Below are 25,853 nucleotides of genomic sequence, written 5' to 3'. Positions count from 1 at the left end.
ACCTAAATTATCAGTTAATTTTTCTTCGTCCAAAACAGAAACGGAATTAATTTAAAATACATAAGATAAATTGGCTGAAAATTGAAAAAAAATTTAAGGTAAAATAAGGTTTCTATAAGTTTTAAGGCCAAATTTTTCGCTCATGGCTTTTTACCAGCTAATTTTAAGATTTTTTTTTGGTTTGGGATGGGTGACCGTTAAATCTTGTCAGATTGAACTGTCAAACATTTTTGCGTCATGTAAACCTTGTTTACATTTACCTACTCAACTCCTAGTCTGCCCCTACTCTACTCTTACTCTGTCTCTACTATGTGTCTACTCTCCCTACACTATCCTTAGTGTCCTTACTCTGCCTCTTCTCTATCCCTACTCTATGCCTATTCTGTCCCTACTCAATCGTTACTTTGTCCCTATTCTGTCCTTTCTCTATTCCTACACTGCTCCTACTCTGCCTCTATTCTATTTCTGCTCTGGCCTCTGTCTTTTCTCTATCCCTACTCTGTCACTACTTTGTCTCTATTCTGTCCTTACTTTGTCTCTATTCTGTCCTTACTTTGTCTCTATTCTGTCCCTACTTTGCCCTTACTCTGTCCCTACTCGATTGTTACTCTGTCCCTATGCTCACTACTCTGTCCTTACTCTGCCCCTATTTTGTGCTTACTCTGTCCCTACTCTGTATTTACTCTATCCCTAATCTGCCTCTGCTCTATCTCTACTCTATCCCTATTCTCACAACTCTTTCCTTACTCTGTCCCTACTCTGTGTTTACTTTATCCTTGCTCTGCCTCTACTCTATCCCTACTATGTCCCTACTCTGTTCTTTCTTTGTCCCTACTCTGTCCCTGCTGTCCCCATTCTGTTCCTACTCTGTCCCTACTCTACTCCTACTCTGTTCTTATTCCATACCTACTCTACTCTTGATAAAAACAAATCAGCCTTGATTTTCTAACAAGGTTTTTTCACAAGGTCATTTTTGCAATGCATTACTTTTTAGTACATTCGACCTTAGCATTCGTACTGCAAAAAAACGGATAAAAATATATGTCTTATAAGCTGCTTGCCAGACAAACATATTGTATCTTCATCCAAGTTGTTGCTGCTTTCAATGCTTTCAGACACCATTTAACCATTTGTTCGAAATTAAATGTTTGACGCCATTTTGATATGCAAAATGGCGGTTGGTAATTTAAGTTATTTTGGATGCTTGACATGAAAACCTATACAAAATGAACTTTTTTGGAATGCCAATGAATGACTGCTAGAGCTCAAAATCAGCAATGGATGCCATTTTAAAATCCAAAATGGTGGACTATTATTTAGCGTTTCGCCTGAAAACCTCAGCGATATAGGCTTTTCTGGAACGGGAGTGGTCGTTAGAAGAATCGATATTTGACGGCATTTTGAAATCTGAGATGGCGGAAATTCAAGATAGAATCTCTGTTTACGTCCATTCATTTTACGTGATTTCGTTTTACGTTTACTTTTTAACGTCCAAAATTTTAATTTGCACCCTCTTTTAACGTCCAAAATGTGAATTAACGTCCAGTTTTTTACGTCCAAAATTTGAATCAGCGTCCTCTCGTTTTACGTCCAAAATTTGAATTAATGTCCTCTTCTTTTACGTCCGAAATTTGTATTAACATCCTCTCGTTTTATGTGCAAAATTTGAATTAGCGTCCTCTCGTTTTACATCTAAAATATGAGTAAAGGTCCACTTTTTTACATCTAAAATTTGAATTAACATCCTCTCTTTTTCGTCGAAATTTTAAATTAACGTCCTTTCTTTTTACGTCCAAAATTTGAATTAACCTCCTCTTCTTTTACGTCCTAAATTTGAATTAACGTCCTCTCGTTTTACGTCAAATATTTGAATTAACATCCTCTCTTTTTACGTCCAAAATTTGATTTGATGTTCTCTTTTACGACCGTTTTTTTGCGTCCCCATAATAGTGGAGGTTAAACGAGATTTGAGTGTGTTTCGGTTTTTTTATATAAAAACCTATACGATATAGACTTTCGTGGAATAGGAATGACTGTCAGTGGTCGAAAATCAACAAAATCCAACTACTTTAAAATTCAAAATGGCGGACTATTATTTGGCATTTTGCTTAAAAACCCCTGCAACACATTTTTTTACAACGGGGGTGGCTCTTAGAAGTTTAAAATCAATGTTTGACGCCATTTTTAAATTCAAGATGGCCGCCTGTTGATTTGCATTTTGCATGAAAACTTCTAATATGGACTTATTGAGAATAGGGTTGACTGTTGAAAGTTGAAAATCGATGTGCATGCAAAATGTTACGTAGTCCGTCATCTTGGATTTCAACATGGCGTCAAAGGTCGATTTTTTTCCTTTGACGATCTTTCCTATTCTAAAAAAGTTTATATTGCATAGGTTTTAGTGCATAATAACTGTTTTGAATAGCCGTCCACCATCGTGCATTTAAAATGGCGTCAAACATCGATTTGTGACTTTTAACAGCCATCTTAGATTTCTTTTTTGTCTTAACAGTCTTTCCCATTCCAAGAAAGTCGAATATTGATCAATGCAATATCAAATATTGATTTTTGTTTTCCAAAAAGTCACCTTCTTTCAAAAGTCCATATTTATGCTTTTTAGCATAAATCTTATCTCGATTTTTTACTCTAAGTTTATTTTTAGGACTCGATATTAGCTATATTTTAGTCCTTGATGTAAACCAAAGTAATAATTGAAATATTATTACAGACTTTTAGCGGTTTTATAGCCAATTTTGGTCATTGAAACCATCAATAATTTTGAAGAAAAACCATATTCACCTTTATCCTTTGTACAATCTGATAATTATCTTCATTCTGAATTGAACTGATTCTGATACTGATTAAACTGCATGCTTTAACCTATTCTGTTTGCCGATAGATAAAAAATTGATATTTATTGTATATATCTAATATTGCTATTATAGACACAACGTATTTTGCACCCATTTTTAGTTTAACGAAATCCTTTTTTAAAATCATTCATCTAAATAACTCCTCCATCGACCGAATATTTACGTACTTCTCTACTAACCAAATGCTATTCTCTTTCGATTTAAACCTAACCCAGTGCTTGCTATCGCGTTTAGCTCCGTTTGTTGTCCCTCTTGTGTTCTCCCCTCATTGCGACCGCAAATTCTAACCGTACGTCTGTTGTTTTCTTCGCCCACCCACACTTGCAGAAATCCGACAGTCTGAACAAGCTGTACGACATGGACGACAAGCCGGAACGGCGGCCCTGGCTGGACAAGCTGCTCGCCTTCATGGAGGAACGACGAACCCCGATTACGGCCTGTCCGACGATCTCGAAGACACCCCTGGACCTGTACAAGCTGTACACACTGGTGCAGGAGCGCGGCGGTTTTCTTGAGGTGTGTAAGGTGAGTTTGCTTATCTAAACTAACACAACTAACAAAAAGGGAACCCCACAGTGGTGTTCCGGTGGTGGTAAGGTTTGCTTGTTGCTTTTTTTGTGATGGGGCTTAAAAACCGATCGCCCAGTAGGATCGGAGTAGCTTGATGGGTTCTGCTATGCGTACAACTAGAATTTCTCTTTCTACTTCCCTAATTACTGAAGGTTACCAAAAGTAAAACATGGAAGGACATTGCTGGTTTACTCGGCATCGGCGCCAGCAGCAGTGCGGCGTACACCCTGCGAAAACATTATACCAAGAATCTGCTCCCGTTTGAGTGCAAGTTCGATCGGGGCGGTATCGATCCGGGACCGATCATTGCCCAGGTCGAAGCCGGTTCCAAGAAGAAATCGAACAAAACCGCATCGGTTCCTTCTCCGGGTAGGTCAACCGCATCTAACGTGTTGAGAGCGAACGCTCGTCTAACGCTCCACACCGAATGTACTCGTTTTCCAGGATCCTCCAACTCACAGGACTCGTTCCCGGCACCGGGCAGTAGCAGCGCCTCGATGGATGGTTACGGTACCTATCCGGGCGGTGGGTATCCGCCCGGTGCAGCGGCGGACTACCAGAGCCAACAGCAGCAGTCCGGCGGGCAACCGCAGCAACCGCCGACGCAACCTCCGCAACCGCAGGCCCAACCGAACCTACAACGACCACCATCGCAGCAGAGCGGCACCCAGTCTCCTCATCCAGGTGAGTCGAGATATTCTTCAGCTTCAATCCTCTCTCCATCATATACCATATTTTCAGCTTGTTGTATATCATTATATGACATTTTTATATATTGTTTTTATATGAAGTTACATTTATATTTTGGTGATATGTGTAGTTAGCTTAATTTCTAACCTTACTAACACCCAGTTTCAGAATCATAATCGCCAACGCCGAAAGCATACTGTAGTATTTTTCATAAAGTTATATTCAATGCCATTTAAACCTACTTGATAAACCTTACTGAAAGTTTATTAAAATGTTTGCCTAATAATTTCGGCATATGCCTTCGACGTTTTCAGTTGCGTATGATTCTAAACTGGGTTATTGATTAGAGAGAATGGTAAATTTTGAATGCAATTGTCCCTCCACGGGGGACACTCAAACACAAATTTATCATTCTTTCTAATCACAGTCACTTGCAGATCGAAACAATGCACGCTGTTCGACCAGGACTGATTGGGATTTTTCTACAGCAACACTCTAGTTTTTACCGGGAATCACTAAGATTGCCAGTTTTGCTGTGCTGAGAAAAACTTCAATCGGAAGTGACTTTTTTAGGTTAAGAGATTTGATTTCAGCTTTTCAGGTTTATCTACAGATTCACACAATTCCTGTATTGCGAAGCCAACAAAGCAAGTTTTATTCTCAGTGGCTTTCCGATCTATGAGTCAGTACCTTACTAGCACGGTTGTTACAAAGTAGTTGTGGAAACCGAATTATGACTATTTTCAATCGTAATCCGGTTGTTTCAACTAAATGGAGCTAAAGTGTGCTACTTGGGTAACTTATTTTATATTGGTTCTCTAGAATCTCTTTTTACGTCCATTCATTTTATGTTCACTTTTTCACGTGCAAAATTTTATTTTTAATGTCCTCTCGTTTAACGTCCGAAGTTTAAATTAACGTCCTCTCGTTTTACGTCCGAAATTGGAATTAACGTCCTCTTTTACATCCAAAATTTGAATAACCGTCGTCTTTTTTACGTCCAAAATTGGATTAACGTCCTCTCTTTATATATGAAGTTTGAAATAACGTCCTCTCCTTTTACGTCCAAAATCTGAATTGACGTTTTCTCGTTTTCCGTCCGAAATTTGAATTAAAGTCCTCTCGTTTTACGGCCGAAATTTGAATTAACGTCCTCTCTTTTTACGTCCGAAATTTGAATTAACGTTCTCTCGTTTTACGTCCAAAATTTGAATGACCATCATCTTTTTTATATCTGAAGTTTTATTTAACGTCCTCTCGTTTTACGTCAAAGATTTGAATTACCGTCCTCTCGTTTTACGTCCGAAGTTTGAATAAATGTCCTCTTTTTTACGTCCAAAGTTTAAATTCACGTCTTCACATTTTAGGTCCAAAATTTGAATCAATATCCTCTTTTTTACGTCCAAAATTTGAATTACCGTCGTCTTTTTTACGTCCAAAATTGGATTAACGTCCTCTCTTTACATCCGAAGCATAGATTTACGTCATCTGTTTTTACGTCCAAAGTCTGAATTAACGTCTTCTCTTTTACGTCCGAAATTTAAATTAACGTCATCTATTTTCACGTCCAAAGTTTGAATAAACGTCCTCTTTTTTACATCCAAAGTTTGAATTCACGTCCTCACATTTTAGGTCCAAAATTTGAATTACCGTCGTCTTTTTTGCGTTCAAAATTTGAGTTACCGTCGTTTCTTCTACGTTCGTAATTTTATTTATCGTCCTCTCGTTTTACGTCCAAGTTTTGAATTACTGTCCTCTCGTTTTACATCCAAAGTTTGAATTCACGTCCTCACATTTTAAGTGCAAAATTTGAATTAACGTCCTCTTTTTTACGTCCAAAATTGGATTAACGTCTTTTCTTTACATCCGAAGCTTGAAATAACGTCCTCTCTTTTTACGTCCGAAATTTGAATTACCGTCCCCTCGTTTTACGTCCGAGTTTAAATAAACGTCCTCCTTTTTACGTTCAAAGTTTGAATTCACGTCCTCACATTTTAGGTCCAAAATTTTAATTAACATCCTCTTTCTTACGTCCAAAACTTGAATTACCGTCGTATTTTTGAGGTCCAAAATTGGATTAACGTACTCTACATCTGAAGTTTGGATTAACGTCCTCTCGTTTTACGCCCAAGATTTGAATTACCGTCCTCTCGTTTAACGTCCAAAGTTTGAATAAATGTCCTCCTTTTTACGTCCAAAGTTTGAAATCACGTCCTCACATTTTAGGTCCAAAATTTGAATTATCTTCCTCTTTTTTACGTCCAAAATTGGAATTACCGTCGTCTCATTTACGTTCGTAATTTCATTTATCGTCCTCTCATTTTACGTCCAAGTTTTGAATTACCGTACTTTCGTTTTACATCCAAAGTTTGAATTCACGTCCTCACATTTTAAGTCTGAAATTTGAATTAACGTCGTCTTTTACGTCCGGAATCCGTCGTCGTTTTTACGTCTAAAATTGGATTAACGTCCTCTCTACATCCGAAGCTTGAATTTACGTCCTTTCTTTTTACGTCCGAAATTTGAATTAACGTCCCCTCGTTTTACGTCAAAAATTTGAATTAACGTCATCTTTTTGTACGTCCAAAATTGGATTAACGTCCTTTCTTTTCACGTCCGAAGTTTGAATTAATATCCTCTCATTTTACGTCCAAAATTTAAATTAGCGTCACCTACTTTCACGCCCGAATTTTAAATTACGTTCTACATTGGAATTAACGTCCTCTCATTTTACGTTCGGAGTTATGTCTAAAAATGTTATAAATTAGAGGAGAGTGTAAGAAGTTGACGGAATGAAAGGAAAGTGGGAGAAAAGCTCAGAGAAATGTTGAATAAGTTCGAGTAGAATGTGCTGCGAGTTAGGCAGATTTAGGCTGCCCTTCTCTGAAAATAATCTCAATAAATTCTCAGCGTTTTGCAGCAAAGTGCACAAGAGATATCGATATTCTCTTACTTTCTCGAAGCTTACCTTCTCCAGTAAGCGAAGAGTATTTTGTCTTTTACACTGCTTTACTGCTATGCGCCTTCTATAACAGAACGTAAGCTTTTTTATCTCTTTTTTTTGGCGGAGCACTACCGAATGCATGCTCCCAAGGTTACCGAGGAAATCGTTTCATTAGGTTTAAATGGTTGTCCGCTAGAATCTTTAGCATACGCGGAGCAAATACCCCGGTAACAAATAAGGCATAATATAAGCATTAAATCAACTGGTGATTGGCATTTTTTATTGCACGTTGCTGTAGATTTTTGACTGCATAGCAGTTAATGAGTTGGCATCCAAAATTCTATTCAAATTCTGCTTGTCAGTAATCAGCTGCGAATAAGCATTGTCTGCACTGTGAGAAGGTTAGCAGTAAAGTAGCCAAATATTTTGCCAAAATATTTTTCAAGTGTCACACGACATTTCAATGCTTATTGGTTACTTGGGGAGTCTCTTGTCTCTAGGGTGCTCTGCTTAGTAATTGTGCCCTTTCTGCGCAACAGGAGTTGTTACAAGCAGTGCTCGAAAAATTGACCTCACTGCATGAAGACAAATATAAAATGCATTCAGCGCATACAGTTTTATCCCTGGTAGTACTGTTTTACCTGTCAGTACATGGACATGACTACTGAACTGCTGACAGTGTTTGTGATTCTGACAGCAATTGGGCGACTAACCTGTCAGCCTGCTTTTTAAAATTAATCAAAACCTGGCTGAAGGAAATTAATTGAAACTTCGAAACAATGTTTACGTTTATTGTAATTTTGTTTGCCGTTGTCGGCAGGTCAAAATGAATGAATGATTCACATTTGATTTCATTCACTATTGTCGAGAAAGAATGAATGAATGTAGCGAACAACACTGAGTTCATTTCATCTGTACTAGAAGCAATGAGCAAACAATCAATTCAGGCGTATTACATAAATTGAATATTAGATTTTTAAGCACTGGTTACAGGAGAACACAGTATTTGGCATCATTCGGGGGCAGAGCAAATGATTGGACTGGAAACGAAATCGCGCAGTGTAGTTGTGTGAAGCAGATTTCTCTGTCTCTTTATAATTAACCCTGTAACGGGTAAGGCCGTCTATAGACGGCCTTCGCTTTTGGTGCTCCAGAGATGCAAACGAAATTTGTTTTGAGTTTATAATTCGCAAAATGTATTCAGAATAGATTTCTTGACATTTTAATATTAATATAACAACATTCTGAGTATGCATTCAAAAGTTATCAACTTTCAAAAACAAAAATTTCGAAAAATTTCGAATATAATTAATGCGCGAATATTTCCGTTTTTACTTTTGGAGAAAAAGGATATCTAGAACAGAATGATTGACCCTAAAACTTTTCTATGAGTAAATTTCATGCTTTATTTCAATTTTGTAATGTATTTGAATTGAAAAAATAAATGGGTAGAGCGTTAGACATGAAAAACCAAAATGAGAAATTGGACTTTTTGTAACCTAGCGCTTCTCCAGATAATTATTTTTGCATGAAAATCAGAACTTAAGGTTCTCTTGAGTGATGATTATGATCTCACGATCTCATGATAAAATAGTCATTAGCTTGATCGCATCGTTTTTATGATGTTGCCCGTTAGAGGGTTAAGATGATGAGCAAAAACAAGCCTGGAGCTGGGAGAGCCTGAGCGAAGTTGGACGAGAGTGTGACAATTTAGAGGAAAATGAAAGAAATGGGAGATGGGGAAGGGCAGTTGAGGGAAAGTGAGAGAATTTGAAGGAGAGTGTAAAAAGTTTGAAAAGGGTTTGATAAGGTGAAGTAGAGTGAGAGTAGTTTGAGAAAGAAGAAAAACCCGAGAAAAGTTGGAAGCGATTCAGTGAATCGAGAGGAGAGTGAAACAAGCTAGAAATCCGTCTGAAAAGTTGTGAGAATGAGAGAATTTTAAGGAACGTGAGAGAATTTGGAGGAGAGCAAGATCAATTGAAGAAGAGTGAAAAAAGTTTCCAGAAAAACTAGAGGAGTTTGCCGAGATTGAAAAAGTTACAGGAATGACAAAAGTTTGAGTCTGAAAAGTTAAAGAACGGGGAGATATTGAATAAGGTCAGGGGAAATCGAGGGAAAGAAGGGACTAAAAGAAGTTGAAGAGAAGGAGGAGACATTTATACAATATGGCATGTTTTATCACAATGAGAAAACTAAAACCCAGAAAGTAAGGGGAAATCAAAAACGAGAAGTTTAAGAAAAGTGTTAGAAATTTCAGAAGAGTGTAAAAAGTTTGGGGAATGAGAAATTTTGAAGAAGTAACTAAAGGTAAAGGAGAGTGAGTGGAGTGAGGAGAGTGAAGGAGAGAAATCAGAGAAAAGTGGCAGAAGTGTAAGGAGTTGAGACAGCCTGAAAGAAGTTGGAGTAGAGTGAGGAAATTTGAAGGAAAATGAGAGATGTTGGAAAAGAATGAAGGCGGTTAAAAAAAGCAAAAGATTTTAAAAGAAAGTTTAAAAAATTTGAGAAGGATGTACAAGTTAGAAAAGCGAGTAAATTTGCAGGAGAGCAAATGCAGTTTACGGCGAGTGAGAGAACTTTAAGAATGATGTAGAGTAAAAGACGTGAGACAAATCGAAAGAAAGTGAGAGAAGTTAGAGCAGAGTAAAAGCAGAGTAAAAGCAGTTGAAGGAGAGCGAGAGTAGCTTCGTTTAGATAAAAATGTAAAAGTCACAAAGAAGAGAAATTGCAGGAAAGTGAAAAATCGGAAAAATGTAAGAAGTTGGAAGAGTCAGAGTAGTTGGAAGAGCAGAGTAGTATAAACGAGAAAATGGATTAGAGACAAGCTAGTGAAGCTGGAGTAAATTTAGAGAGCGAGAAAAATTAAGAAACAAGAGAAATTGGAATAGGGAAAGAGAAGTTGAAGAGTGGGACCAATTGAAGAGAAGTATGAGAAGTTGAAGCAAAATCAGTAGAGTCGGCGTAATGTGGGAGTTGAAAGAGAATGAGTGAGAAGTAAGTGAATAAAAAAAAAAGAAAAAAATCAAAGAGAGAAGAAAAGGAGATAGAGAATGATTGGATGAAAGAGAGTGAGAGGGTGAGAAAAAACGAGAGTGAGAATGCGAGTTCATGAAAGGGAAAAAGAGAGAGCGTGAGAGTGAACGCGAGTGAGAAAGAATGACAGTAACAAAGTAAAAAATAATGAGAATGAGAGTGAGAAAGTGAAAAACAATTGAGGTGAGAAAGAATGAGAGAGATGATGGAATAAAAAAAAAGAAACGAAATAGAACTGCATTAAGGAGAGTAATTTAACCCTCCAATTTAATCTACTTACATATTGTCTATCACAGCCTCGAATGTTTGATAATCATATTCAAGAGTATTTGGATATTATTTATTGTCGCTTGCAACAAATTAAAGTAATTAAGCAAATTGTTGAGAAAAAGCTTTGACTGAGGTTTTTGAAGCGTGTTAGTGGAGCGCGAAACCTGAAATTAAAGATAAAGAAAAACTTTATCCGATTAAATTCTACTATTAATATTTATTGCGAATAAATATAAATAGGGGAATACAAACGGAAGTTTGTTCTTTTCTTAGTTTTAGAAAGCTTTGAGCTAACATTCAAACTAAATGGACATAAAACAGGGATGTAATTGAGATGAAATCACATCAAATTAAATAATAGGAATTGAAAAAACAAGAATGAAATTAGATATGACTCTGATTTGAGTTTTGAATAAGTTCTATCGACAAATTTAAACAAACAGCGTAAGATTTACTCTATGTCAGAGAAACTTATCAAGCATTTATTAGATAAGCTCTACTGCAAAATCAGGTGAGAAATTATATAAAAAAGCACTCTCAGTGTTGTGAATTTTCTAATTTTCTCACATACGCGTACTCGTTCTAACGGACACGCTAGCGTAAGCATACCTTTCGGAGCCTCGCTCTTATTTATTCTTGCATTGCGATGAGTTTTTGCGAGTGTGTATTTAGCTAACAGCCACGGTCGTCGATCTTATTCGTCATTGCAGCCCTGCAGAGCTGCTGATACCGATCACCCGCGAGGACTCACACTCCCGCCCGTGAGTAGAATTTAGGGCAAAATTTGTTTCCCAGTTCGCCGCTAGCCCTAACGGGCAGCTGATTGCTCACGAGTTGTTTGCCTCGTGAGCGGGTTATGTAGAAAGACGCTTCGAGGCTATGCGTTCGCAAATGTGTAATAGAATGTATGCACACAGCAACGGCGACTGTTTGTCTTACGCTTGTGTGAGTAAGCGTAAGCGTTGAATGCTATGCTTCTCATACTCGCTTGCGAAAGATTAGGCAACGTTGGCTTCTAGCTCGATTTGCAACTTTGCCTAAATTTAAATAAACTTTGTCTTGGCAAATATTTTTTGAAAATGTTACTATTTAATTTTGTGTTAATCTTTTTGTCTGATACAAAAAACTATAATTGTAAAAAAATATTGATACTTGAATACTGATTGAATACTGATACAAAAAACTATAATTGTCTAATATTAAATTGAGCTAACATTACACAAGGAAATAATCAATGCAAATGTGAAAATAGTAAGCGAATGAGCAGAGTAGCTGGGAAGGCACGTCGTCAAATGTGTTCACCCTGGGCCCTTCGGTCGTCATCTTTCTTTAATTATTGTTGTTTAATTTAAACAACCGATAGAGTTTTTCTTAACAAGATCTAACTACTGGTGATATAATTATGTTTCATATTCATAAAAGTTGCAATTCGTGAAATGAACTACAGATTTCGTTAAAACATTTCAACTTTCAACTTGAAATAGTGTCTAGTATAAGGTTGAAGCGATCAGTTACGCTTACTTACGCTCATGGGACTGTACCTCTGATAGAAGTAAAATCTGTGAAAGTCATGTATGTAACATGTTCAAACGAATGTTCTTTTATCAATAATAAAGCTTCAAGAACTTTAGCAGAAATTAAAATAATCTTTTCAGAAAGATTATAGATTACACTCACGACATTTACAGATTTTGCTTCTATGAGGAAATAAAATCCAATGAGCATTAGTGAGCGTAACAACCTTGCCTAGTAAAGGTATTCTATGTTATCGATATTGGTTGATAATCCTTTAAAAATAACCAGTTGCAACTCGTCGGCGCATTCAAATCGATAACAAGAGGGTCATGCATCATACCATCATCTCACGTCATGTCTATCTCGTTTACATATTGTATAAAATCCCCGCTCAACTTGTGTCTAAATCGCCCCCGCCAGTACTAATGCGTCATCACTTCATGCACACTGCACAAACACACATACACATGTACTAATCCGGTCCTTTCATTTGTCAATGTCTAACTCTGCACCTAGGCTCGGCACCACCGACCACGGGAGATAACATTAGCGTGAGCAATCCTTTCGACGATCCCGTTGGTCCTCAGCGAGCGCCCTATCAGCAAGGTGCTCCCTATCCACCAGCTTCACGGCCACAAGGTACGGTTGTTCATCTCTCACTATACCCCTCATCTTCTCATTTTTACCCTCCTCTAATCAGCATCTCAGTAAATGCTTTCTGGATCATGTGAGTAATAATCCTTGCCTTTATATTCTTCCGTCTTCCAGGTGCTCCTTACCAGGCACAACCTGGAGGCTACCAGTATGGTGCTCCCGATCAGTACGGTCCGGGTGCTGCCCCCGGCCAGTACCCACCTGGCCAGCAAGGTCAATATCCGCCTGCCAGTCGACCCATGTACCCTCCTTACGGTCCACCAGAATCTGGTGAAGGGTAAGTAACTTGTGGTTTTCCGTCAAACAATTCTTAACATCGCCCATTTCTACTATCCACAGAAGATCGACTCCCCCCGCACCAGGGTCCGCTCCGCCAACAGCAGGCGATCCGTATCGAGGTTACGGAGGTGCCCCTTATCCACCACCACCACAGCAGCGACCTTACCAACAACCACCTCCGGTCAGCTCCGGTCCGTCACAAACACCACCGGCAGGACCACCAGGTGCGGCTAGTCAACCTCCGGTCAGTGGTGCTCCCGGGCAGCCGCAACCGCCATCAACACAAGGACAAGGGGGATATCCCACAACACCGCAACCTCCCCAGCAGCCGGACTACTACCGGCCAGATCAGGTACTTGAACACAACTCTCGTGAAGAATTGCTTTCCAAATCCAAACTAAAACGATTAATTTCTCATTCAACAATTAGCCCACCCAGCCAAGGAGGCATCCGGACTTTGAAAAGAATCAACAGCCCTATCCACCCTACCAGCAGCGACCGCAGATGTATCGTAAGTATTTTGAGAAACAAAACTGCAGTGGAACGACGTTGCGTTTTTTTACATGTAAATTTGTTTAATTACAGCTAGCGGATGGCAAAGTAGTGCAGGTCAGTACCGAGGCCAATATCCCCCGCAAGGCCCTCAGCAGCAGTGGGGGACGCACAACGGGCCCCGACCAAGTGGACCGCCTGGACCTCCTGGAGGTCCTCCCGGTGCACCCGGTACACCGAACCAATGGAATGCCGATGCTAGCCGCTATCCTCCGAATCAACAGCAACCTCCTTATCCGCCCCATCAGCAGGTAAATTTTAATCAGTCACAAAGCAAAGAAATGTTTGATTCTAATTATAATTTTTTTTTTCAAATGGTAAATATTCAGGGTCAACAGCAACCATGGAATCAGATGTCGCCAACAGCGCAGGGTTTGCCTCTGCGGCCGCCTCCGCGCGGTGGTAAACCGTTTGCTACGATGCAACAGACCGGAATGTCCAGCAGTATGCCAGCAGCTGCCCAACCACAGGTTTCCGGTGGTCCCGTTGCCGGGTCGACCGCTGGTCCCGTCAGTGGAGCAACCGTGGCGCCAGTTCCAAGTGTAGTCGGCCAGCCGGGAGCGGTCGGTGCTAGCAAACCGATGCCAGCCGCACCGTTCCCTCCGACCAGCAGTGTCGCCCCGAAGCGGGATATTGTCTTTCCATCGGACAGCATAGAATCGACGACACCGGTTACGTACCGAAGGAAGCGCATCAACAAGCTGGACATCGGTCAAACCGACCCGTGGCGGATATTTATGGCCCTGCGTTCGGGATTGCTAGTCGAAAGTACTTGGGCGCTGGACGTGCTGAATATATTGCTGTTCGATGATTCATCGGTGGTGTACTTTGGGCTGACCCATCTGCCGGGGCTCTTGAATCTGCTGCTCGACCACTTCCAGAAGAGTTTGAGCGATATGTTCGACACGAAGGATAGAAAAAATCTGTATGGTCGAGCGTACGGTTGGTTTGGCAAGGAAACCGATGACGGTAGCGACGAGGAAGAGACGGAAAACATGACGGACGAAGAGAGGAAAGCTATCGAGGGCGTTAAGGTGGAGGAAGCGGAACCACGAATGCCGGAAATTAAGAAGGAGGTTGGTGGCGAAGAGATTAAGATTGAGAATGGAGAGGTGGAGACGAACGCGGATGGGTTGCGAGTGAAGACAGACCTGCACCAGCAGCAACATCGCACGAGAGGTTGCAAAAGGGCTAGGAAGACCTGTGATCTAGACTTGGGAAGCGTAGTGAATCCACCGAATCCGGAGGACCGAATAGTGGTGTTCAACTCGACTACCAACTATACAATGAGCTCCCGGAAAGGTCTGCCGGTGAAGATCCAACCGGCCGAGGAGGACGTTTTTGTGTTGGACCATCGACGAAACTGGGACCGGACGGCCGACCATCGGTACCATCGGGAGACGGAAGTTGGAGGAGATCCATGGACTGCCGGCCACTCGGAACCGGATCCACACGACTACATTATGGAGACGTTCCAGGCAGAGTTTGTAAACATTCCATTCGCTAGAATGATCAAAACTAGTAAAAAGTATAAGGCGCGGTGCAAAAACAATAATAACAGCAGCAGCACGAATAACAACCTGAAACGTACGCAGCAGAAGCATGCCGTTGAAAGTGACGACAGTGATAGTGAGCACCAACAGCAGCAGCAGCAGCAGCAGCAACCACATCGGAACAGGACGAACGGAGATAGTCGGATCGTGAATGGAGACGAAAGCAGTGGGGCTGAAGAAGATACAAAACCTCCTTCCACTATTGCAGTTAAAAAGGAACTGAATGAGGTGACCACCGCATCGAGCGATGCCGACTGTCGTGAGATCGACATGGAGCTGGAAAAGAGCAGTCTATCGAATGGACCTCAGGATGGGCCTGCAGCAGCAGATGAGCCGACCGACACGGCTGCTAAGGAAAGCAGTGAAGTGAAAATGGAAATCGAAGAGGAGTGCAGCATCACCAACCACCAGCGGACAGTAGTAAGCGAAGAAGACCGAAAGAAGAAGTTTAATGTGGCTGCAACCATTCGAGATCCAGCCAAGGTGCTGAAGCGCCGTCGAATGAGTGATTACGAAGATGAGTGTTACACGCGGGACGAAGCCAGTCTGTACTTGGTTACCGAGGGTCACGACTGTCTGGCGAGGCGTTGTGTGGCAATCTCGAATATTTTGCGAAATCTGACGTTCGTTCCCGGCAACGAGACTGAATTTGCTCGCAGTTCGCGATTCCTGTCGATATTGGGAAAGTTGCTGCTTCTGAACCACGAACATCCGATGCGAACGAAGAAAACCAGAAACTACGATAGAGAGGAGGATGCAGACTTTTCGGATTCTTGCAGTAGTTTGCAGGGTGAATCGGAATGGTGGTGGGACTTTCTGGTGCAAATTCGCGAAAACATGCTGGTTTCCATGGCTAACATTTCTGGTCAGCTGGATCTTTCACGGTTTGACGAACCAATCTCTAGGCCTATCCTGGACGGGCTGCTGCACTGGTCCGTGTGTCCGTCGGCTCATGGTCAGGATCCGTTCCCGACGTTGGGTCTCAACTCAGTATTATCGCCACAGCGGCTAGCGTTGGAAGCGCTGTGCAAATTGTGTGTTACCGATGCCAACGTAGATCTTGTGATAGCAACGCCTCCTTTCACGCGATTGGAAAAACTCTGCTCCGTTCTGACGCGACATCTGTGCAAAAACGAAGATCAAGTGCTGCGGGAGTTTTCGGTCAATCTACTTCACTACCTCGCTGCGGCCGATAGCGCAATGGCTCGAACGGTGGCTATGCAATCCCCGTGTGTATCCTATCTGGTGGCATTTATCGAACAGGCAGAGCAAACCGCCCTTGGGGTAGCCAACCAGCACGGCATCAACTACTTGCGCGATAATCCTGATTCGATGGGCACTAGCTTAGATATGCTGCGAAGAGCCGCCGGAACTTTACTCCATCTGGCGAGACATCCGGATAATCGACCGCTGTTCATGCAACAGGAGCAACGTCTGCTTGGGCTAGTCATGAGTCACATCCTTGACCAGCAAGTTGCTCTCATCATCTCCAAGGTCCTGTTCCAGTGCTCGCGGGGTACCGGTCCGCTAACAACGATGGAGATTGAATCCCTCAGCAGTAGTAATCGAAAAGAATTGAAAAAATCGACCGACAAGGACCACCCGTCCGAAGCCGCAAAATCATCGATGCATTTAAATTCAATCATTGCCAACAGCAGCAGCAGCAGCAACAGCAGCAGTAGCAACAATGCAACAATGGCACCTCCACCTCCATCGGCATCTCTATCGTCGTCGTCTTCCGGTGGCGGCGGTTCCACGGCATCGTCATCGTCCAAAAGCAGCGAACCGCTGACGCAGCTAACATCTTCGACGGCAGCACCAGCATCAGCGCCAGCAGCAACGATGCCAGCCCCATCCGCTCCGGTCAGTGCTAATTCGGGACCGCCGGCCTTTGTGCCACCGCCTGCGGTGGTTGCATCAGCACCATCGCCGTCGTCCTCGTCGGTCGGAAGTCCGCCGACAGGAAGTAGCTGCCCGCCGGAAGTTGGTTCATCGCCACCTCCGCCATCGCAAACACCCCCAAACACCCAGCAGCAGCAGCAACAGCAGCAGCAGCAACAACAACAACAACAACAGCAGCAGCAGCAACAGCCGCAGCATCCGATTATTGCTTCCTCGTAGTGGAAGAAATCGCTCATCCTGCAAAGCATGTTCAACCTGAAATAGATGAATGTGTACGCTTGCTGATTAATCACACACACACAGTGGATGGACAGCTAGCGAACGCGAAACCAGGCAGCGGGAGAAACCCAACACCTCTAGGAGTTTAAGTGGCAACTGAGAATGCGAATGCGAAGGAGGAGAGTAAATATTCTTGTGTACAGTAAATTTTAAGTGTTTCTGCTAGTAGGATTAGGTGGAGCGAACGTCGTGTGTTACGGAAGGAGTGAGTAATTTAGAGTGAACAGGGGTGGAACGGATGCGACGAGAGTGAGTGAGTAGTGCTGCGCGAACAGAAACTGAAGAAGAAAACTAAAACAATACGCGATTTAATGTGTAGTAGTATGTAATTTGAAAAAAGAAAAAAAACAGTAACAACTGCTAATATTAGGTTGACTATCGCTGATGTTGAGGCGAGAACCACAACAGCAAACAAAAGGCAGTAGCTAGTACTGTGTGTTGGACAGTTTTTCTTTGTGTAGAGAGCGGGAGAGAGAGAAAGAGAGAGGAAATAGGTTAAATCTTTACTATATATGGGGACGGAGGGATGTGAAGGACCGCAAGGAAAATTAAAATACTAAAAAATCCCGACCAACGATACAACCGTTGCGAGTAAAAAGAAAAATTTGCTTTAATTTTGTGTCCCACTAGAATCAAACTGTGAAACAATCGGGTAGTATATTAGTAGTGCTTTGTTGGCAGGTCTTGTTTTTAGTTTTACCGGCAGAGCACACGTGTGCCGGCTGGCTAGCTGTCGTTTCGTGTGCATTATTGAGAAGGATGTTATGCTTTAGGTTGATAGAATTGCACGTTTCTTTTTTGGTTGATCCGAATAATCGATTGTTTTAATTTTCATTTTTATCTACGATTATTTTTCACGGCCTTTTCGAGATATTATTACCGTACAGCCTACACTAGATATTTCTTTTTGCGCTATCTGGAGTACGCCTGTTTCATTGCAGCATTTTGTATGGTACTATTTCCGATAGACAGCTGATATGACGAGTGCCGCATGTTTTCTCTTCCGGGCAGAGACCTTCGGGTCCTCTGGAACACCTACAAAACTTGCAGTTTTGTTTTAATTTGGCAGTGAATTAAAAACAGATTTTTTTCTAGAATATTTCGAAGAATGTTTTTTGTTTTTGCCTGAGAACAACTTGAACGATGAACTGTATGTATACTCATAGTGTTAACTGACAAAAGTGTAGCGTTACAACGGCATGACACACAGAAATGCATCGCTATTACCAACCCCCAGAAACCCCACCTCTCCCCCTATGTATAGGTGTCAAACTATATATTCTATTGTTGGTAGACACACACACACCTACAAGACGACGACGTCACGGTCGAAATTGTAAATTTTTTCCCCTATGATATGTAAGAGCGACCTTGTACGAGACAAAACTACTTAATCGAATGGAAATACGATGGGGACAGCTTTCTCTCGATTTCCCGAAACGGAAAACCAGGCGAAACAAAGAAAAACAAAACGCTCTAGGATTGGGAAACACGTGTAATTAGTAATTTATTATTGATGCATCGCTCCGCGGCTCCGCGGCTCCGGGCTCAGAGCGTGCGAGCTAATGGCGAGGAAAAAAGAAAACATTGATCTATTAACTGATTGATACTGGAAGTAAATTAATGTGTTAGAAGTGTAGCTAAAGTAAAACTATATGAGTATAGCAAAAAGAAAAAAAACATAGAAACAACAAATAGAATATATTAGAGTGGTCCTTGATTACAATTGGGCAAAAATAAGATCAGCAAAAAAAAAACAAGAATTACAAAACAAAATGCGAATGTGGTAGTACCGGTGGCACAGCAGAAGAGATGTGGAACTCTAAAAGCTACTGAAAAAAGGTGTCCAAGGGCCGAAGGTCGTTTGTGGTGGACTTCCTCCGGAACACGGGCAGCGAATTAGGGACATGTAAACTAAATAAACCGAATCTCTGTTAGACTTAGAGATGATTAAACGAATATTTAAATCCTGAATCACACAAACAAAAACACACATACATAAAACGCGAGTCATAACGGGGGGACGGAGAAGAAAACATAAAAACACATGCTGCTGAAGAACACACTAGTGAGATATACGGCTTAAGATCTAAGCTGATCCCCAAGCTAAAAGGGGATCACCGAAACAAGGAGGAATAGTTAGCTGTGGTAAACAAGACAAAAAAACAAACAAACAAAAAAAGGTAAAATATGAATATCTGTTTATCTTCCCACTTTTTTCCGTTGTACAACTGGATGTGTGTGTAACAAGCTTAACGAATAAGAACCCTAGAGCAAACGAATGTAAACTGGACACGCTGCTGACCAGGCGCGGAAGCAGTACCCAATTTGTTTCCGGCTAATTTTGAACTCTGCTGATAAACCCAGCACCGACCGACGGAGAATAGAATGTAGTTGAGCTATGTGTAAATTTGAGGACAAAAAAAGCGGAACTGCTTTTTGTATAGACGTGGAAAGAGAGGAAGCACTTGAGCAGGCTTTAACTCTTAACTTACCCTCCACCCCCCACACCCTTTTTTTCGTGATGGTTCTTTGATTTAAGATGAGAATAGGTTTCTTGCATTGCAGGTTTAAATCAGTAGGACTTAAATTTTTCCTCCCCCGCGAGCTTGTCGTTGTCTCTCAGTAAGGAAATTAAATTATTATAATTTTTGTATGGACCCCTTATTTACCGCGGATTAAGGAGCAGCACGAACCTAGTAGAACCATTTCCTTTGTAAGCTGATTTATGAAGGAAGCAACGAGTAAATAGTAAAACAAAAAAAAATCAAGCACCGTTGACAGAGAATAAAAGCAGAAAACAAAAAAGTATATAATAAAGTAAATCTTTATTAAGAAGCTAACGTTAGCTTGTAGGACGGGAACTCTTAATAACCTATTATTTAATGAAACAATGCAGAAAATGCAGTGGATACACAAAGGAAGGAAAATATATAAATGTCAAATAAATTCAATTAAGGATAATTTAACATTAAACAAAACAGAAAACACAGCGCACGCTAATTGGAAAAAAACACTTGGATCGAAGATGTTGAGAGAGATGTGTCGGAAATGGAAAAAACGATCAACAACAACACGTACATACACAAAAAAGTAAGGCAAAATAAATAGCGAAAAAGGAAAGAATGAGACGAAAAATAAAAAAGGAAGGAAGGGAGTAAAATTATATAATGAAACTATTTGTAATTATTATTATTGACATAAAAGTATAAATACACTTAGTTTTTTTAATTAAAATAATAAAAAATATAACTTTGGCTTTCTGTTATTGGACCTAGTGCGAGAAGTTCTCTTTGGAAGACTGACTAGATAGGCAGGTTTGAAGAAAAAAGAAGAATTGAAGAAAATTGAAAATTTCTGACTGCTGTTCTCGAGTGATCGGTATAAGATCAGTTCCATGGACGTTCGGCGGACCAAGTGCTGGACAACCTCCAGATTTGTCATACGTTTGAAATTTTAATATCGGCGTTCGATTCAATCAAACGAAATGAGCTGTTGTAGCTGAATGTTTGAATACCTGGTTTCCCGACGGAACTGATTAAGCTGATCCGATCAACGCTGGATGGATCTAAATGGATCAGCGTGAGAGCTCAGCCGTTTTCGAGACGTTGGATGGCGGATCCATGGGATCAAATGTATTATTTACCATGGCCTAATATTGGTTATAATAATATTCTTAATTTATTTATATAAGAGTCTTATGTCTGTACCGAAAACCAGGTCTCTGACAGGACGTCATAAGAGGAGTATCGGTAACTAAAAACAGGTCCCTGACAGGACGTCATACTTTTATAGCAATGAGTTGTATTCTCAGTTACCTCACTGGTCGACTGCTGGACTGCTCGATTGCTCAATTGGTTGACTAGACTGCTCGACTGGACTGTTCGATTAGACTGCTCGATTTGATTGCTCGACTGGACTGCTTAACTGAGCAGCTCGGTTTAACTGCTCGAGTGGACTACTCGACTTAACTACTCGATTTGACTCCTTGACACATTTGCTTGACATATTTGCTCGACTAGACTACTCGACTCAACTGCTCGATTCGACGCTCGACTCAACTGCTCGACTCGACTCCTCGAATGAACTGCTTGACTCAACTACTCGATTGAACTATTCGAATCGGCTGCTCGAGTTAACTACTCGACTTAGCCACTCAACCCGACTGCTTGACTAAACTGTTCGATTCGAGTGCTCGACTCAACTACTCGACTGGACTACTCCACTTAACTGCTCGACTGGACTGTGTAACGTTGTGCCAAAAAAATAGTTTTGTTTTATTTAACAATTAAGTTAGCTGACTTCTTCTTCAGCATAGAGCCGTCGTCGTCTCTATTCAACTCGGTCTTGGGCTACTCGTCGCTAATTTTCTAGTCTCAGAAATCGCAAATCGCTTTCGACCTGGTCGAGCCATCGTGCACGTTGGGCCCCCTGTTCCTGGTGCCGGTGGGGTCGTTGAAGAGGACTATTTTCGTCGCACTGTCGTCTGGCATCCTTACGACGTGTCCGGCTCACCCTAGCCTGCTAACTTTCGCTAGATGTAGGATGGAAGTCTCCCCAAGCAGTGCCTGTAGCTCGTGATTCATACGCCTCCGCCACTCTCCGCTTTCAGTTTGCACTTCGCCAAATATCGTCCGCAGCACTTTCCGCTCGAACACGGCAAGGGCTCGTATGTCCTCCGTGAGCAGCGTCACGGCTTCAAGTCCATAAAGAACTACCGGTCTAATAAGGGTTTTGTACATTGTTACCTTCGTGCGGCGGCGTATGCTTCCAGATCGTAGCGTTTTATGAAGGACAAAGTAGGCCCGATTTCCCGCTTGGATGCGCCGCTGGATCTCCTTACTAGTGTTGTAGTCCGCAGTCACCAGCGATCCCAAATACACGAACTCCTCTACCACTTCTAGTTCGTCTCCGTCAACGGTTACCGTCCGTGGGAGGCGCGCATTTGTTTCCTTTGAGCCTCTTCCTTTTATGTATTTGGTCTTCGACGCATTTATTTTTAGCCCAATTCTCCTAGACTCCGCTTTCAGTCTGGCATAGATTGCCTCCGCCGTCGCAAAGTTCCTGGCTATGATATCGAAGCCATCTGCAAAGTCTAGAAGTTGGCTACCCTTGGTGAAAACCGTGCCTCTCGTTTCGATGCCCGCTCGTCGGATCACCCCCTCAAGAGCGATGTTGAACAGCATGCAGGATAGACCGTCACCTTGTCTCAACCCTCGCCGCGTCTCGAAGGGACTCGAGAGTGTTCCAGAGATGCGTACGAAACACATCACTCGATCCAATGTAGCTCTGATTAGTCGCGTCGGTTTGTCCGGAAAACCGTGTTCGTGCATTATCTGCCATAGCTTGTTTCGATCGACTGTACCGTATGCTGCTTTGAAATCAATAAAGATGTGATGCGTGGGCTCGTTGTACTGCGAGCCCCCATGAAATCCGTCTGATAATTTCCCAAGAAACCTTGTGCTATCGGTGACAGCCGGCGTAACAGAATCTGGAAGAGTACCTTCTAGGCGGCGTTTACCAGCGTAATACCATGATAGTTGCAGCAGTCTAGCCGATCACCCTTTTTGTAGATGGGACAAACCACTCCTTCCATCCATTCCTCCGGTAGCTTTTCCTCCTCCTTCCACAACCTCGAAATTGATGATGATGATGATGGTCCCGCCTCATACCCCCACAAAGGTTTGAGCAAGACGGTTTATCTATAAGATAATTGATATAATAACAATTTGAACCAGTTATGCAAAAAAGACGAACTGATTTCATAAACAGGTATAAATTCCTTCAAAAACAGTTTACTTGAGATCTAATAAAAAAGCTTTTGATGTCTACCACAAAAGTTTGCAAGTTGGCCCAGCAGTCTGCCGGATAACCCACTAATCATTTATGATTTCTCTCAAAGCATACAATATGAATTATTTTTCATCAAAATGTAAAAATGTCCTTTATACCTGTATTCCGCGCGCGAGGCTCAAACTTTTGTAGACTACTCTTTATTTTTTTTTTTTTTAATTACTACAATTTAAAAGAAAATTCCATCATCACCATCGTGGTGAACACAGCAGTTAATGTGATATACAATAAAAATAAAAATAAATAAATAAATTCTATACAAATACAAGTTAAAAATATTCAATACAGAAATGAGAGCCGTTCATAAAAACTTTGTTAGTTACAATCTTCGAATTATTAAAAAGAAAAAAAAAACAGAATAAATATAGGTAATGCTATGCAAAATAAAATTATCCACATGTAAATTAATCCTTTTTGAAATTTCGTCAAATGCATGCTACAGCAATGAGTAAAATATTTTCTTCCGTTTTTAAAAAATTGTTTTAACGTGTGAAATGCATAGTCTCTTAAACTCGGCAAGTGTTAATGCCCGGTTAATGTGTCTTGGCATTGAATTGAAAACGTTTATTCCTTTGTAAAATAATGAATTTTGTGAAGCACCTGACAAAAAATTCGGTGTCCTTATTTCATCCGCGTTTCTGGTGTTATATCTATGAAAATCTCGTCCTCTTTCAATTCGATTACACAAATATTGAGGCAACATACCGTTGACTACTTTGAAAATGAACACCATAGTTAAATAAACAATTCTTTGCTTCACTGACAACCATTGCAAAGCGTCTAACAGAAAAGTTGAGGAGGTGAATCTATCGCATCTTAAAATCAACCGCATTATTTTATTCTGCAAACGCTGTAGTCTCAATATTTGCGTTTCATTGGCCAAAAATAAAATGGAAGGGCAAAAGTCCAAATGAGGAGAGATGATTGATTTGTATAGTTGTATTTTACTACCAACAGTTAAATCGTTTTTCAATCGGCATAAAATTCCATACTTCTTGGCAATTTTCTTGATGACATTGTCAATGTGAGTATTGAACTTTAGTTTGTCATCAATAGTCACGCCAAGATATTTTATCTCCCGAACGCGTTCAATTGTCTCATTATCAATCATCACTGAGACATTTTCATTAGATCGATTCCGCGAAATGACCATAAATTTTGTTTTAGTTGTGTTCAATTTCAGTTGCTTATACTTCAACCATCTACTTAAATAACCCAGTGTAGAGCCTTTGCTTGCGTTTCTCCGCCATGTTTATAAAGCTTTGCCGGTAGGCGGTCCTTCCCAGTGGCTTTATTGGTCTTCAGCAGCCTGATTTCTCGTTTGACTTCTTGGAGATCAGGTGCTAGGACATTACTATCTTCCATGGGCGCTCCTAGGTTAATTTTCGTTCCGCCTCCTTCTGCAACTTCGCCATTGAGGTGTTCATCGAAGAACTGCTTCCATCTGTCGACCACCTCGCGCTCGTTTGTGATTAGATTCCCTCCCTCGTCCCTACACATGACAGGTTTCGGTGTGTAGCCCTTCCGAGTTTGGTTCACCTTCTCGTAAAACTTGCGCGTATCATTAGCTCGGAATAGTTGTTCTAATTCTTCACGACCTCTGTCCTCCTTTTGGTGCTTTTTCCTCCTCAGGTTCGTGGTCAACTGGTTCCTAGCTCGTCGGTATTTGGCCAGGTTCTCTCTAGTGGCAATATTTAGATAATTTTTCCAAGCAGTTTTTCCCCTTCACCGCTTGTTAGCATTCCCCATCAAACCAATTATTTTGTGTACTCCGAGGCTTAATACCTAGTGCCGCGGTAGCGGCCTCTCCCGCTGGCCGAGCGTTTTCTACCCTAACCGTCTTCGAGGTTTGAAGCACCTTACTCCTCGGAAGAAGGCAGTGCCTCATTCAGTACTCGCGCGTAGTTCTCGGCAGCTTGCGATCTAGCTGCCTGATGTTCAGCCGAGGAGGGCGGTTTTGACGTGTCCGGTATACGGTGGACAGCCTTGAGCGCACATGTACTGCTACTAGGTAATGTTCAGAATCAATATCCGCACCCCGTCGGGAGCGTACGTTCGTGATGTTAGAGAAAAACCGGCCCTCTATGAGAACGTGTTCAATTTGGTTCATTGTACGTTGGTCGGGTAATCTCCAGGTGGCTTTGTTGGTATCCTTGACTAGCAGCTAATAATTTAAGAAATCAAAGAGCATTTTATTTTATAGCCAATGAAATTGAAAGGTGTATGTCCTGACTTATGGGAATAGCATTCAAGCGGTTTGAGTCCCGGCTACTTCTATAGGCGGCAGATAAATTCCGATGAGTACTAAACAAAATATGTTGAAATCTCGCGATTTAGATCTGTAGATTTAAGCGGCCTTATTTTTATTGAATTGCTTTGCAAAAGATTAAGGCTTATTCGCGACAAATTTTGGACACCTCAATTTTGCCATAAAACAAATTTGCTAGAAGTTTAATCCATGAAACAATTTTATATCATTTATGTGTGTATCGTTAATAATTATCAAACAAATTAACATTACTTATTTGGTCTGCATGCATGAAAAATTGGCGAACTTTGGAGTTTACCCTTGCCATGAGGGTCAGTGCAGACTTGTTGGCAACCAATTTAACTGCGTTTGTCAAAGATTTTCGGAATTTATCTATAGTTGTTGCTTGTTATTTGTGGCTTTGGCGTAGTGACAGGATGCCAAATCAGGCCAAAACAGCGAGGGTACATTATGGCTGTGTAGGAACGGTAACAATCGTTTCTGCAGGCATTCTTCGCGGTATATTTTCTTGTTAATTGTTCCCGTAGTGATGTAACTTTTGCTTGCTTGACCACAGCTGTAAATGGCAATGTAAAAAGACATACCAGGAAGCTTTTTAAAGTCTTCTAGGACATACGTTT

General features: G+C 41.3%; 1 protein-coding gene across 8 annotated transcripts in view; it reads left to right on the top strand.

Annotated features, from left to right (window-relative positions):
• The window catches only part of LOC128744311 (trithorax group protein osa), a 392,421-nt gene extending 372,073 nt beyond the window's left edge, over nucleotides 1-20,348 (top strand). For 3 of the 8 annotated variants that reach the window (XM_053841194.1, XM_053841192.1, XM_053841200.1), the window contains 7 exons: nucleotides 3,201-3,398; nucleotides 3,596-4,127; nucleotides 12,661-12,823; nucleotides 12,886-13,177; nucleotides 13,255-13,336; nucleotides 13,411-13,628; nucleotides 13,707-20,348. In XM_053841194.1, the coding sequence (XP_053697169.1) occupies nucleotides 3,201-3,398; nucleotides 3,596-4,127; nucleotides 12,661-12,823; nucleotides 12,886-13,177; nucleotides 13,255-13,336; nucleotides 13,411-13,628; nucleotides 13,707-17,051 (4,830 nt within the window). In that variant the 3' untranslated portion in view covers nucleotides 17,052-20,348. The remainder of the gene's footprint in view (nucleotides 1-3,200; nucleotides 3,399-3,595; nucleotides 4,128-12,660; nucleotides 12,824-12,885; nucleotides 13,178-13,254; nucleotides 13,337-13,410; nucleotides 13,629-13,706) is intronic. The other 5 variants (XM_053841198.1, XM_053841196.1, XM_053841197.1 and 2 more) reach the window with 3 other exon arrangements.
• Nucleotides 20,349-25,853: the final 5,505 nt, after the last annotated feature.

This window comes from Sabethes cyaneus, chromosome 3 (assembly GCF_943734655.1).
Source record: "Sabethes cyaneus chromosome 3, idSabCyanKW18_F2, whole genome shotgun sequence".
NCBI classification, from domain to species: domain Eukaryota; kingdom Metazoa; phylum Arthropoda; class Insecta; order Diptera; family Culicidae; genus Sabethes; species Sabethes cyaneus.
The sequence above is the reverse complement of the archived record's forward strand: the minus strand, read 5'-3'. Positions and strand labels throughout refer to the sequence as shown.